The sequence below is a fragment of the Rhagoletis pomonella genome, unplaced genomic scaffold, assembly GCF_013731165.1.
Source record: "Rhagoletis pomonella isolate Grant_MI unplaced genomic scaffold, Rhpom_1.0 Rhpom_scaffold_00004, whole genome shotgun sequence".
NCBI classification, from domain to species: domain Eukaryota; kingdom Metazoa; phylum Arthropoda; class Insecta; order Diptera; family Tephritidae; genus Rhagoletis; species Rhagoletis pomonella.
In genome coordinates this window covers 26,847,029-26,861,524 of record NW_023458558.1, presented here as the reverse complement: position 1 = coordinate 26,861,524, position 14,496 = coordinate 26,847,029, and the positions used below count along the sequence as shown (strand labels likewise).

General features: G+C 32.3%; 1 protein-coding gene and 2 long non-coding RNA genes across 5 annotated transcripts in view; all 3 read left to right on the top strand.

The window, feature by feature from the left end:
• Window positions 1-7,157, top strand: part of LOC118737364 (complexin) — a 126,156-nt gene extending 118,999 nt beyond the window's left edge. For all 3 annotated transcript variants that reach the window (XM_036467816.1, XM_036467814.1, XM_036467815.1), the window contains exon 4: window positions 6,581-7,157. In XM_036467816.1, coding sequence (XP_036323709.1) covers window positions 6,581-6,654 — 74 coding nt within the window. In that variant the 3' untranslated portion in view covers window positions 6,655-7,157. The remainder of the gene's footprint in view (window positions 1-6,580) is intronic.
• Window positions 7,158-7,285: 128 nt separating this feature from the next.
• LOC118737366 lies at window positions 7,286-7,937 on the top strand. The gene is made up of 2 exons (XR_004992811.1): window positions 7,286-7,394; window positions 7,459-7,937. It is a non-coding gene; the product is annotated as an uncharacterized LOC118737366 (long non-coding RNA).
• A 340-nt stretch (window positions 7,938-8,277) lies between these two features.
• LOC118737365 overlaps window positions 8,278-14,496 on the top strand; it is an 8,752-nt gene continuing 2,533 nt past the window's right edge. The window contains exon 1 of the long non-coding RNA XR_004992810.1: window positions 8,278-9,133. This is a non-coding gene — a long non-coding RNA (uncharacterized LOC118737365). The remainder of the gene's footprint in view (window positions 9,134-14,496) is intronic.

Genomic DNA, 14,496 nt, shown 5'->3' with positions numbered 1-14,496 from the left:
TTTCTTTACCGCCTTACTTTCCATGTGAATCGTTATCTGTTCGTTTTGTAAGTTGGTTTCATGTAATATCATTGCTGCTTTCTCTATTATAAATACCTCGACTTGATAGATGCTGAAATGTTCTGATACCTTGAAGAACCTCTAGATTTTCTGTTCAGTGGGGAATACTGCAGCTTCTATTCTATCGTCCGCTTAATTTTTTGTAAATATTCAATGAATATTTTTCCCACTTCAATCAATCTTTTTCAAACAAATTCTTTCCAGATCAATGAATAAAAATCCTAACCGGGCGAAATAAATTCTTTTGGAAGCTTCTGGAAACCTTTCTTATTTGATATTTTATGGTGACCTGCTTTCAGTGGTTGATTTTTTTTTCTTTTTTTTGTATAATATATTCAGAGTTTAGATACTTTTTCGTGCAGCTTTTCTTATTAGACTAGAACTTTTCAATTTCAGCCACACTATTCTAAGGCTGAATTGTGGGATTCCATCGCTCGGGATTATTAGAGAAATTGACTTCTTTGGCAGAAAGCTGCTTTTATTCATTTCAAGGAAAATATTAATAAATTCAACCTACCTTCCTTACATATGTAAATAGGCATAGTTTTTTCTCTTCCGTCAGCGCTAAATATTTGAGGCTCAATTGCAGTGAGCCTATTTAAGTAGATATTGTTGATTAACTTCTAAAATTCATTTTCATATAATATATATTTAATCTGCACTTAAATGGCCAATATTGCCCATTTAAAGATGAGATGTTCAACCCTGTGTTTGACTTACCCAGAAGATATGAGAATGTTACTCATACGCCACGCACTTCAGTTTCAGTTTAAATCTTTCGTAATAAATGTTAGATCAAAAATGGCTTTTCCATTTTGAATTTTTAAAATCTGATAATTTTTCATTCATAATCGGCTACCTTAAAAACCCCTATTTGTATATTCTTAAGCAAATCCAATCGGTTTTGATTTTTTGTCAATTTAACAATTTAAGTACCGCTTGGTGATTAAAAGCAAATATTCGTTTTCAGCCCAAATATTTTAAATCTGTTTAAACTGGGTTTGGGCATTTGCAATGTCTGCTATTTAATTAGGAATCCATAATCATAGGTAGTTATATGCCATTTAACTTTTTGATTTGAAATTGGTCATAAATGTTGATGTTGATTGATAACTCATATGTCATGGCATTCGTGTAACCTAGGCAGACAGGCGAGTAATAACGTGCATGCCTTCTAGCGTTGAGTTTTGAAATACGAAAAGTCTTTAGTCTGTTTGATTCCTTACCTACCAGCCTTAATTACTCGCATGTCATGGCGTATGAATTACACAGCAACATTTAAGGCGCAGTAGTTTTCTGTTTATTAATTTACTTTTACGCTTCCGGAGGATGAACATCTTCGCTAGTGGGGTAAAAAATTTCGACCGAAATCGTGTCATAAATAAATAAAAGGACCCATACATGATAGCAGCATTCTGGCGCCATCAAGTGCTGTGTATGTTCTTGTGGTGTGATTGTAACAGCTGCTAGTGCCACATCAAAAATTTTGATTTGATGTTTTTCTGGTGGGCTGGATGGTGAAATTAGCTAACGTTTTTTAAGTAAAAAGTATTTTGGCTAAAATTTCTTGTACTGTATGAGTCAAAGTCGTGTTTGTGGAAGATAAAAGACACAATATTGTATAATTCAATGTTTAACAAAATGGTAGAAAAATTAAGAAATTTAAACTCTACTCATTTTGATCGTTTTCGGACCGCATTTACGAAGAAATAAAAACTGTAACAGCATGCTGGTATTTCCCCTTTAAGTTAGGAAGAAACTTATATTTCGGCTTCTTTTAGAACTCGGATTAAAAATTTTATAACGCCAAAATCCTCTCTAAGTATGATTTCAACCTACGGGGATATGGATACGGTTTGTTTTATAGGGACCAAGTCAGTCTTGTGTCGTGTGGTTCGGGGGAGAGCTGTAGTGACACCTATATACACACAGTTTTAGGTGGTGGCACTCAGATCATTTTCAACAGAATCTTTGTATGACATCTGTCATATAACCGTCATTGATATTGTTTTTATTAAGGTGAGCGTTTCATAGACTTTTATGAGTTTGAGGTAATTACTTTAGGAATCCATATGTTTGCATTCGAAAATCTGCTGAGCAACTATATATGAAACAATATTAGGCCATCAGAATGAGATTTCTTGGTACATTTTTTTGCGATTTTACATAAATAAATAATTTGAACTGGCGGCAATTTCTTGGGTTCCTAAACTAACTAACTAAATAACTAAGTAACTTCTGCTATCTTCTCGCTTTCGCTTTTAAGCTTAAACTGCGAATTGTGGTTATAAAAGAACATGCATTATCGCTGATTGGAATCGTTATACTACTTGCCACTTGGTAACATATTTTATTTTATACTTTGCCCACCGCATGCACACGGCGACATGGCCACCGCAATAACCTTCTTCCTTTGCTGCTTGGGCGAATCAAAAATTTTCAAAAAGAAGGTCTTTTTCAATAAAAAAAAATCCATGCTTATAGGCATATATTACCAAGCGTTCTTCAAGTTTCTGACTGCTGCTCATCTAATAGCCATTTACCTACATACCTACATTTGTTCTAAACATACATTAACCTTACGTAAAATATGTGGGTAACTAATAAATATTCTGCCCTCCTCTCCTAACCTCAATATCTGAAATATCTTAATGTCTCGCCACACCCGGTCGTATCCGTAATTTATTGCCAGCGCGTATACCTAATGTACGCCTAATTAAATTATTTATTGGGTCATTAGTGGCGGCGTACATTACTTATTTTAAAATTCGTGGCTCACGCAGATTGTATAAATATTTGCTATGGAAAAAATAGGTTAAGTGATTCTAAATAACTTTGTGATTTCATGCAAACTGCCACATAACATAGCAAGACCGCCTTTACGGACCTTAACCGCCCAATTCCTTTACCAAAGAGCTACACGAAACGACCGGTCATGAATTACAAGACTGGCATGTAACATGTGGCGCTAACTCATTACCATTTTTCACATTTTTTCGTAGTAAAGGTAATAAATTTGTAAGCCAGCAAATTACCATTAACAAACCAATAAAGCAAAGGATGGTAGCAAAATTAATAAAGAAAATTATTCATTAAGCGGTTGAGTGTAAAGGGAAAATTATAAAAAGCAGCTGCTGCTTCGAAAAATAAAGCAAATAGTAGATATTTATTTAAAGTTACAAGAAGCAAAAAAAAAAACGAAAACTGCAACTGTACAATTAGTGTGTATCTCACATTTGATGTTATAAAAAGCTATAAACGGGCATTGATAGTTTTTTTCTCTACCAAGTAGATACTCCAATCGTATTCTCTTAATGTGTGTCCTTTTTTACCACGCTCTCTGCAGCTGTAATTAAACTTTGGCTACGCAGCCACTCAACTCCGCTTTGAACAATGAAAGCCAATTTGTAGCTCAAACAATTCCATTGCACATTTCAGCTACTTTGCGCTGTTAACAGGTGTTTTTGTATCTGGTTAGTTGAGCAGCATTTACATTTAAGTTCGAATTTTTTACTGTCCATAGCAAGCTAGAAAGTTGTTACTTCAACTGGAAATAGCGCAAATGTTGCATGCCACCCGCATCCGCTGCAACTTGCAAAAAAAAATAAAATAAAATGCGATAGATGTGACAACTACTTTTGTGTCTATTTTATTTTATGCTGCTACTAACAACTTTGTCGTTGTGATAAAATTGCTGACATAAATGCTGTGTTAAATGATCGTTAAATGTGTGTATTTTCGCTTTTTTACTGGTCACTTACTTACTTTACGGGCAATGAAGTTTTCAAGTTTCTGCGCTTAATTTGTAAAGTATTTAGTGAGATTTCACTGATTTGCATAAGGTTTTTTACACTGGACGCATACGCAGCAGATTGAAAGTGTGTTTGAACAAGATTGAAAAATATTTTAAAATATAAAAATTTTAAAATATTAAAAATATTAAAAATTGCTCAATGGTAATCCCAAGCAGGGAAAAATTCATGGAAGGCTTTTGCAACTCCACTTGGTAAAAGTGGCCTGTTTCCACTTGAAAGCTATTGAAAAATTCAGGTGCTATGCCCTTGAAATTGAAAGGTGGATACAAACAACGGCATGTCTGATCGTTAAGCAAAATTTTCGAGTGTCGGTCCAAAAAATAACTCGAACCTTTTTTTTCTAAGAAGGCATTTCGTCATCATTCTGCAAACACGAGCATGTGCTGGAAGTGAGAGAAGGAGAGAAAAAGTATGTGTGTGTAGGTATTTCGGCTTTTGAATAACAGATGGCGCAATATTTATAAAAGTTAAAGGTGAAGGGTGATATGTAGATGAAGAACGTGATAAACATAACAGTAAAAACGAAGATAAACATAAAGAAAAATATGAGGATGAGGATACCGATAAAAGTAAAAATGAAGATAGAGAAAGAAAAATTAAACTAAAGGTAATTATAGAGAAAAGGATATAGACATGGACTCAATATGGGGATTATTTCGGGATTTTAGAGATTTTCGGAATTCTCAGGTCTTGTCGATATAATAATCGATACTTTATCGGTTTTGTTATCGATATTTTTTATCGATTTTATTATCGAAACTTTTTTCGATATTGTTATTGATTTTGCTATCGATATTTTCGGAACTTATCGATATAATAAAGATATTTTTTATCGATTTCGTTATGGATATTTCAATCGATTTTGTTATCGATATTTTTATCGGTTTTGTTATCGATATTTTTATTTGTAATCGATATGTTTACCGGTTTTGTTATCGATATTTTTATCGATTTTGGTATCGACTTCATTATCAATTTTTCTTTCGATATTATTATCGATTTTGTTATCAATGTTGTTTTCGATTCTTTATCGATTTTGCTATCAATATTTTTATCGTTTTTCTTATCGATATTTTTTCCTTAGTGTGTGCTTTCGTTTTTGACTTGGATGAGCTCTTAATCGTACCACGTATTCTACGTTTAAATTTAGCGGCTGTGTCTCCGATACAACCTGCATACCAAGACTGTTCCATTTTATAAAATTTTAAAATCGGGTTTACACGTAGAAAATGCTACATTTTCTTAAAAGTTAATGAATATTAAACAAACAAAACGAAAATTTTACATACTGAGGATCAGAAGGGTCTGCAATTGTAATAATTGGAATGTATCCAGTCGGCTGATTTAATCAAAATTTAGCATAGGTTCAGAGAAATAATTCGTATACTGAAATTGACAAAAAAAGGAATATAGAGAACTAATTGAATTGAGATGACCGTGTGAGTAAAAGCAACAAAAGATCAGCACAATTCGAGGTCGATCGGTATAACATATTAGGGTACCATCGGAAAATTTCATAGCATTACGTCAAACTATATTGCACATGGGCGAGGCTGCGGGCAAAACTGGTTGTAAGAGTTGAGTTGGCAAATTCTCAAAGTAAATTTTTTAGGTTTTTTTTATTTTCATCGTGCAACATGTTTAATTTTACGGCACCGATTAATTTACTATTTACAATAAAAGCTGGTCAATTTTATTACAATTAGCTTTGTGAAAAAAAAAATTTTATTTAGTCACTATGTGTTCATCTTATTTATCATCATCTTTCATTCTAAGCATTTTTAAACCCCAGTGCAGATATCTTATTTTCCATTTTTTTTTTATTGAGTAACTACATATTTACATTTTTCAAGTATGATCTGAATTTATTTTCCATTTAAAAACATAACTTTCTCCAATGATAAAGAAACTAATATAATTAAAGACTGTACGCCATAGTTTTTTATTAAAAGTAAACATCATGAATAAAAGTAAAAAATTTATATCAAACACAGTTTATAAAATACTAACAAAAACATTTATATATATATGTATGTATACAATCACATTTGAAAAAACTAACTAACTTTCCACAACATCTATTTCACTAAAAAAAAAATACCAAGCTTTTTCCCTCTTGCAACATGTGTGTGTACTATCCACTATCGCTACTACTATTACTCCATTATACTACTGCTATTTTACTACTATGTATTTAGTATTGTTGCTACTCCTTTTGCTAACTATATTCACTCCACTCTCCTCACTCACCACCAAGCGCTCAAAACATTTTCGCAAGCCACAGGCCACCACAGGTGGGCCAATCGGCTGCCATGCCGTCCACATCGTCGATCACAATAAGGCATGCGAATTTAGCGCGGAAATGCGTTGATTGCTTGGGCCCAGCAAAGAATAATCAAACTGCAACTTTTCTCGATGTGCTCTAATGACACACTCTTCTCTTTCATATGTAAAATGTTTTTGAAAATTTACGTAATTTCTTAAATGAAGTACACCACACTAACAATAAAAATTTAAAAATTGTGTAAAAAAAATAGATTAATTAAATGAATGAAAGTAGATTTTTCTTATAAAAAAACACAGTCAAAACAACTATTTTTACAACAACTCAAAACTAAACGAATTTTTGTCTGTATGTATTGTAGTCTATCCTACAATAACACGCTTATTTATTGCTGTTTCCATTACTCAATTTCTTCTTACAGAACTGAAAAATCAAATAGAAACGCAAGTAAATGAGCTAAAAACTCAAATAGAGGGAAAATGTGTCATGCAGTGATATGTCATCATATGATTATGAAAACAATATTATACCTACATATATAAACAACAAATAACACAAATAAATGAAGTAATACACGCAAAAAGCATATAACAAAGAAAGGAAAGAAACAAAAACCTATATATGTATAATAGAAAGTCAATACTCAATGAATATATAGAAGTAAAAGCAACAAAACAATACTTACTTATATACTCAAATCAACAACTGCTGGGGAAGACAGGAGAATGAAAAACAGAAAAACAGAAAAACAGAAACAAACATGAAGAGACCCCGAAGACATACAACCAAAATGCTGATACCAAAATGAAGTTATATATTAGCGTATAAATATACACATACATACATATAACATAGATCAAATGAAGAAATGAAAAAATTCCATACTTATATACAACCAGCAAAACGAGACAAGGAGGCGAAGTATATATACGAAGTAATTGAAATTAAAACAAAATATATATTATAAATTAATTAAAAAGTCATTAAATAAATTTGAGCATTATAAAATTATTATTTCAATAAACAAAAATATATATACAAAAATATAATAATAAAAAAGTAAACAATTCCAAATAATACAAATAATATAGCAGCTTACAACAAAAACAAATAGAAACCAATAAATAAAAAGGAAAACAAGCCGACGTATCAGAAGAATGTATGTATATACCTGCATATAAACAACAAAATTAAAAGCAAACGTAACACATAAATGAGCTAACAGAAAAAATTAAGTAAGTAAACACTTACACGAACAACAAATAAAAAACAAATATTCAGCAAAACTACAAATAACAGACAAGCAACAAAAAGATCCAAACAGCTACAAACATAAGCAAGGCTATTCCGCAAGATTTACGCCAAAAAAATTAAAAAATTGCTAGAACTAACTTAACTGAAAATATATAAACATAAAGAAGAAAAAACACAAAAATAGCAAACCCTCAACAATAGACAGACGCCATGCTCATTATTTATTGCAAACTGCGTTGCAAAAGCTGGTAAAAAGCTTTCAACAGCAACAACAACAACACATTCAACGAATGCGATTTTCCAAGCCACGCATGCGCGTAGCAGTGCACTCACACAACAAAGAAGAAAGACAGTGAGAAAGTCGTGCAACTGTAAGCACTCTCCTAACATAGGTACGTTCGCACTGCCTAGAAATAACAGTAAATACACAGGCAAATGAGCTCTATGCATGAGAGCGACGCGCGCAACAAGGAGCACACGCTCTTGAGTAAATCACATGAAACGCAAGTAACGCGTCTAGATCAGCGATGGGCAGAGAGAGCTTTTACTCTGCACGCGACTATACAAAATGCATAGAAAGCTTAAAAGAACTTTGCCCGCGGGCAAGGCGGTGCCCATCACCGTTCTAGATACATACAGAACAACAACACATACCCTAAACTAAATACTTGTGCTTTGAGCACTGTGACACAAGAATGTTAGAGAGTAAAGAACATTAACAACAGAACATATAAATAAAAAAAATTGCGTAAAAGTTAGAAAGGAACGAACCAAAGTAGATAAATAATAAGAAAATGAGAAACAGAGAAAAAGAATGCACGAGAGAGACAGAAAAAGAGAAAGAAACCTAAAACGAAAATGCCTTCAAAATTAAAGTAAAAATTAAAAAAAAAAATATATATATATATAAAGAAGATATTATTATTTAATATTATGAGTACGCGAATTTTGGCATACATAACAACAACAACAAAAAATATATAAGTTAGAACCAAAACAAAAAAACGACCTAAAACCACAACAACAACAAATTAATTGCAAATTAGAAAGTTGTATAAGACAAAAAGTAAAACAATTAAGCAAACAAAAAAAAAACATTTAAGTATTAACAACTTAACAACCATTTTTCAAAACGAACTCTACTCAATTTCATTCTGCGCTAATTGATACTCAAGTTTACTTGAAATTTTTGAAAGAAAAAAACACAAACTGTTATAGACTCAATACTCTTGACGAAGTTTACAAATATACTCTTTAACATAGACCGTATGATGCAAATTAAAAACTAACCTTACATAAATTTCACAAACCAAAAGAATTAGTTCGTTCTCCTAATTCAAGTAATTAATAAAACCTTTATGTATGTACTCGTAAATGCAACCTCAACCACAGCATTGCTGCACTAATTGCAAAACCATACTTAAAAAATCATACCAAAAAAAAGCAGGAAATTGCATTTCGAATTGAACAAATCAGGCAAACTACAGCAAATCGAATCCTGTTTACTGTTAATTGGAATTTGTTATTGATATTGGCAAATTGATATTTACATAAAAGCAAGCTATGAGACACATTTTTCAAGAAACAGCGGCTAATCTGTACAATTTCTTTCTTTTACTCAACTCCCTCCCAAAAAAAAAAATAAAAATAAAATAAAACTTCCAAAACACACAATGAGCCCTATCCTCTGAGATAACACAGAAACGAAGAAACTGCAAATGTAAGTAAAACTCAAATTTTTTCCATATACATTTTTACTCATTTTAAGCAAGTTACATACTTACGTAATAGATAATAGTTTTGTTTTTATGATTTAGTAAATTATTTATTTTGCTTATTTTCAAAACTGAAACCATTTCACATGTATGTAGATATGTATATAATTAAGTAATATATATATATATATATACATATATATCAATTATTCAATGTTTCATATTAAGTATAATCATACAGCCAATATATTTAAGATTTAGAATAATATGTAAATATGGTATCTCGCAGATCATGAAATACCAAGCCATATTCATTTAAAAATATTAATAAAACTCAATTTCAAGAAAAAAATCTTAATACAACACAGTAGAAGACTGCATGTATTCATTCAAAATGGCTTATGAATTCTTCATATACAAAACGAATTAATGATTTTGGCTTCACATTTTTTGGAATTTGAGTGAGTACCTGTTCTGATAGACATATGTGTTGGGATTACTATATTCAAACAAAGTGAAAATAAATTCAATTGAAGTAAATGATAATTTTTTGTATGAATATCCAAAAATATTTTTTCTATGCACATATGTTCAAACATTGCTGCATTTTCTATTACAATACGAACAAAGTTGTTTGTAGAAAAAACTTTTACCGGAATTAATTTGAATGATTTGAATGTTTTCAATTCATTCATTCACATTCTTATATTCATAACTTATGAAATTTCAAACGCTGAGTGTTTTGTATGTGAAGTAAAATATTCAAGACTACTGTACTCTGTTTGGCTAGAAGTTTGAAAGAGTTCATGCAGCTCTCTAATACATAGTAAAGGCTAGGTGCTCGTAGACTTGCAAAAATGAGTATAGATCATAAGCCGACACTTTTGAGAAGCCATTTCATTTAACCTAGACTTTTTCACACCGTTTCTCTCTTCCGTCGTTGGAAATGACTTCCTGGAGGAGTTTATGCTCAGCTCACCTCGAAGGATGGCGTTACACTTCAGATCCCTGACACTGTTAAATATTTTTGCACAGGAAGCTATCGTGGAGGACAAATATTTAACAGCGAGTAGAACGGGCGTAATCAAGCCAATTGTTTTAGGTTCTATGAAGCTGCAGAAGTCCGATATTTTCAATTCCGTTATCTCCACCAAGCTAGTGGAAAAACTTATTCTCAAGTATTTAAGTGAACTTGATGTTTACTGTTCATAATTCACTGCTACATCTATTTTTCAACGCATTTGATAACTTTTTTAATGAAAGCTCACAAAAATAGCAAGAAACCAGTTAAACTCGAATTTTGATTTTTTTTATTTGTTTATAATAATTTTTTTGTAGTACAAAGGGAAGCAAAGGTATTTTTTGAAGAAAATCGATTCTCCTGTTCCAGTTAAAAATAGTACGCAATAAAAACTAGTTGAAAACAATTTTACGGTAACCCCAAAATGAAAAAGATGTCGCAAAATTAATTAGAAATTTTACAAAAAAAATTTCACCAAAATAAAAATGAGTTTTTAGAAAAATTTTGGATAGGTAATTTTATAGATCATTAAAGTGAAGCTAACAATGGCTAAAAGTTTGCGTTGATGTTTAATAATTTTTTCCACTAACATTTCGAGCACATCTGCTTGCTAAATAGGAAATAAAAGAGCCGCTCTTTTTTCGGTCGGACGGACTTCGTAAAAAAAATTATGTCATGCCTCCGAGGATTTTTTTTTTCTTTTTTTTCTTTGGAGATATACTATCTGTCAAAGTTTGCATTTTTTCGTCTTTCTGACTAATCATGTACTTCTTCAAATCGTTATATTTCGGGTTCTGGTCATCGTAGAGACTTTATCTTAACGTCCTTTTAAAGCTAACATATCTACATCAAGCAAAGAGTATTCCAGAAATGGGCGTGGCTATATTAAAACCAAAGTTCTAAAACTTATTGTGGATTTCGCCACAATATCTATTTGGATTGAAAAATTTTGTGGAACAAATATTGTTAACTAAGCGATATTCTGCCGAAATCCGCAATAAAATCTGCGTTTTTCTAACTCGAGGTCGCCCCTCGTCAGGTAATGGTAAACCTCCGAGTGTATTTCTTCCATGAAAAACAGCTTCTCGTAAAAATACACTCGCCGTTCGTGGTCGGCGTAAAACTGTAGATCCCTTCCCTTTGTGGGTAGGACCACATCAAGGCGCATGCCACAAATCGGAAGAGAAGCTCGGCCAAACACTAACATATGTGTAAGTGCCATTCTATTATAATGTTATTCGGGTTACATCTTTTTTTTGTTAAAGGAGTTTGGGCTATAAATCTGCATACCCAAAAATGTTCTAAAGATTCAAATTAAAACGTTGAAGTTTTGATGAAAATTTCTTGAGTTTTCCTAAATTTTGTATAAAGCTTGAAACTGTGATTTATATGGTTTCAATTAAAGTTAGGACGAAATTTTTATAGAGAAAACATAACATTACATTGATTTAAAAATTAAGACTCCGTTGAATTATGAACTGTTAGTGGTAGTTTTGAACCACTGTACGACGACCAATAGTGTTCTTACTACAGATCTGTTGAAGTGCAATTGCTCCTCCTTTCGCTTCATACTAAGCCTCGACCATAGTGGTCTGGAGATTTAACAGTCGTCTCAATTTCACCATAGGTGATTTGTTATGGCTATGTATTCATATGTTCGTTAATTTTTCTCTGGCGCTATTCCTCCCTGGCTGGGTTTCGTAAAAGATGTGATCAGTTCCGACATATAAGTCAGCTCTGATTCCGTTGAACCATCTTTTTTCAAGCTCATTTAAGTTCGCTGCGTGCCCGTACTGGGCGTGCTTGCACATTTTGAAACCACTTTTGCAGCTACAACAGGAATTCATGGACCTTTATTTTTCTTGAAAACCTGACTACTTCACTGCTAGAAGGATTAACTGCTAGCCAACCATCTCTTCAGACTGAAAGTGCAAAAGAGTACCTGTGATAACTTACGCACTAAATGCATACTACTACACTGATCTGCTTTAAGTCGACTTAGTAGGCGCTGAGTGAAAACATCCGACATAGAATATTTCAAGTTCCATCCGGCCGTTGGTCAACCGTCCTTACAGTCCTTACAGGTTAGTAATTCGGTATTACTTGAATGGTCTCTGTCTGCTGTGCCGTGGTTATTCGGTGACGATGGGAATCATCCCAATACTTAGTTCTCAGTTTTCCTGTTTTGAACTAATTTTATATTTGTCCAACTACGAAAATTAAATTTAACTCAACCCAATTTTTAGGATCTCAGACGATCTTAGTATATTTCTTTATTAACCTTTGAAAGTTCCAGCCAAAAACTTTTATTGCCAGGAAGCTTTTCACAAAGAGTGTCGTTTATCCGGGCCAAACTTCCGTGTCCTTAGTGTAATCTGAACACTAAACGCGAGCTTTTAAAACTAATATCCCTTCTGATAGCGTAACTGTTGCTAGGAAACCTGTGGTTGCAAACGTTTATGCAGCACCATAATACTTTCAATTATAGTCAGCTAATAAATAGTATCCTTTTTTTAAATACCCGTATTACTTATCCGGCTAGTACTAGCCTATAAAACTCATTTAGAAAATCCTATACTTCATATAACCATATCAAGAAAAAATTTCCAACAGACTAGTATTATTCACTTGATACAGATTATAAATATATTATAATAGATATTTAGTGCATAAACAGATAGTTTTACGAACTACTAACCTATCGATCGTCGCATGCAACGATTGATAGAAAAAAAATTACCACGCATATATAAAAAGAGACAGTTTAAGCAAACACACCATTTTAGATTATGATTCTGTTACTGCCAACATTTGAGGCTCTCTCCGCCCAGAGAATGGGTGGAAGAGCGCAAATGTTTCTAGCAGCAAAACAGATTTAAGCATATTTGTGATAGCTAATAGAAAACACACATCCAAACAAACCAAAAAATTGCACCACTGAAAATCCCACCCAATACTAACCGAGATTTGGAAATAATTTCTCCCATCCAATAGCCACAAAGGCTAAGAATCACAAAATAGAAAGAGTTCACTTGTAAAATAAAAAATTAAAAAAAAATTAGGACTTCTGTAACATGTTCTTCATATTTGGTAATACATATATTAACGCATGTAGTTGTAGGCATAATTAATATATGTATGTATGTAAAACTCAATAAAACAGAATACTATAATAATAATGTTAAAATCATACACACATATCGCACGTTTAATAATACACAGAATTATTTTGAAATTTCAATTTTGTGGTATGTATACTAAAAGATAGATGGAAAGACACATATCTTCGTCATATTTGGGAAGTTTCGTCATCTGTTAGGCTGCGCATATTCAGCTTATTAATTGTATGATGAAATCTCCAAATACGTAAATTTTGAATTACATATCTATAGTATTAAACGTGCAATATGTAAGTATGTATTTTATTTAGTAGATAGCAAGTAAAATGCGCAAAAGCTAAGCAAGTGCAGCTGTGATAGGTTTAAGTCAACTTCTATCCTATTATAAATCGAATTAAAATATTAGACAGCATCTCACCCGCATCAAAAATTCAGCGTCGTTCGAGTACTGAGTTAAAAAAGTTTATTAAAAACTTTATGCAATTAACTCAAAACTTACTTGGTGTAAGCCTCGCTCTTATGTGCTAAAACAAAAAGGGAATGTTGGATTCCTCCGTATGTGTAGTACACTTCTATTCGATGAAGTTATGTTGAAAATTAAAAAAACAAAGCTCGTTCACTTTACTCAGCTGCAGTAATTTTTTTAGCGAGGCTTCTTTGACAATGAAGAAGTCAACGTCAACAAACACATTTAATAAGTATACATGAATAAGTGGAAACATTTTTCATCATCGTACATCTCTTCAATGATGTTATGATGTGCTTAAAAAATTTCACCATATGTATGTACATCTCACCTTCAAAGTAAGACCTCTATTGGGGTACTGTGTGGCGCCGAATGAGCTATATGGTTTGAATTCTTTTTAACAGTTTTCTTTGGGGATATTTGAAAGGAAAGAGTGTAGGTTAACAAACCAAGAACCATTCTCCAACTCGAAACCAACATTCGAAATGAAATCATGGCCATTACACCCGAAATTCTGCGAGAAGTTATGGAAAATATGCTAAAAAGAGCACGTACATATGTGCGAAGCAGAAAATGGACATCACTTAGAGGATATCATTTTTCTCCAATAATATACTGTATTAAAAAAAATATAAAATTATAATAATCGCATAAATAAAAAAGTTATAAACCATACAGCTCATTCGGCGCCACCCTGTATATACTCTACAGTTGAAAACCGATGAAATTGCTTATTTGGCAAGTAATTATTTATGTGAAAAA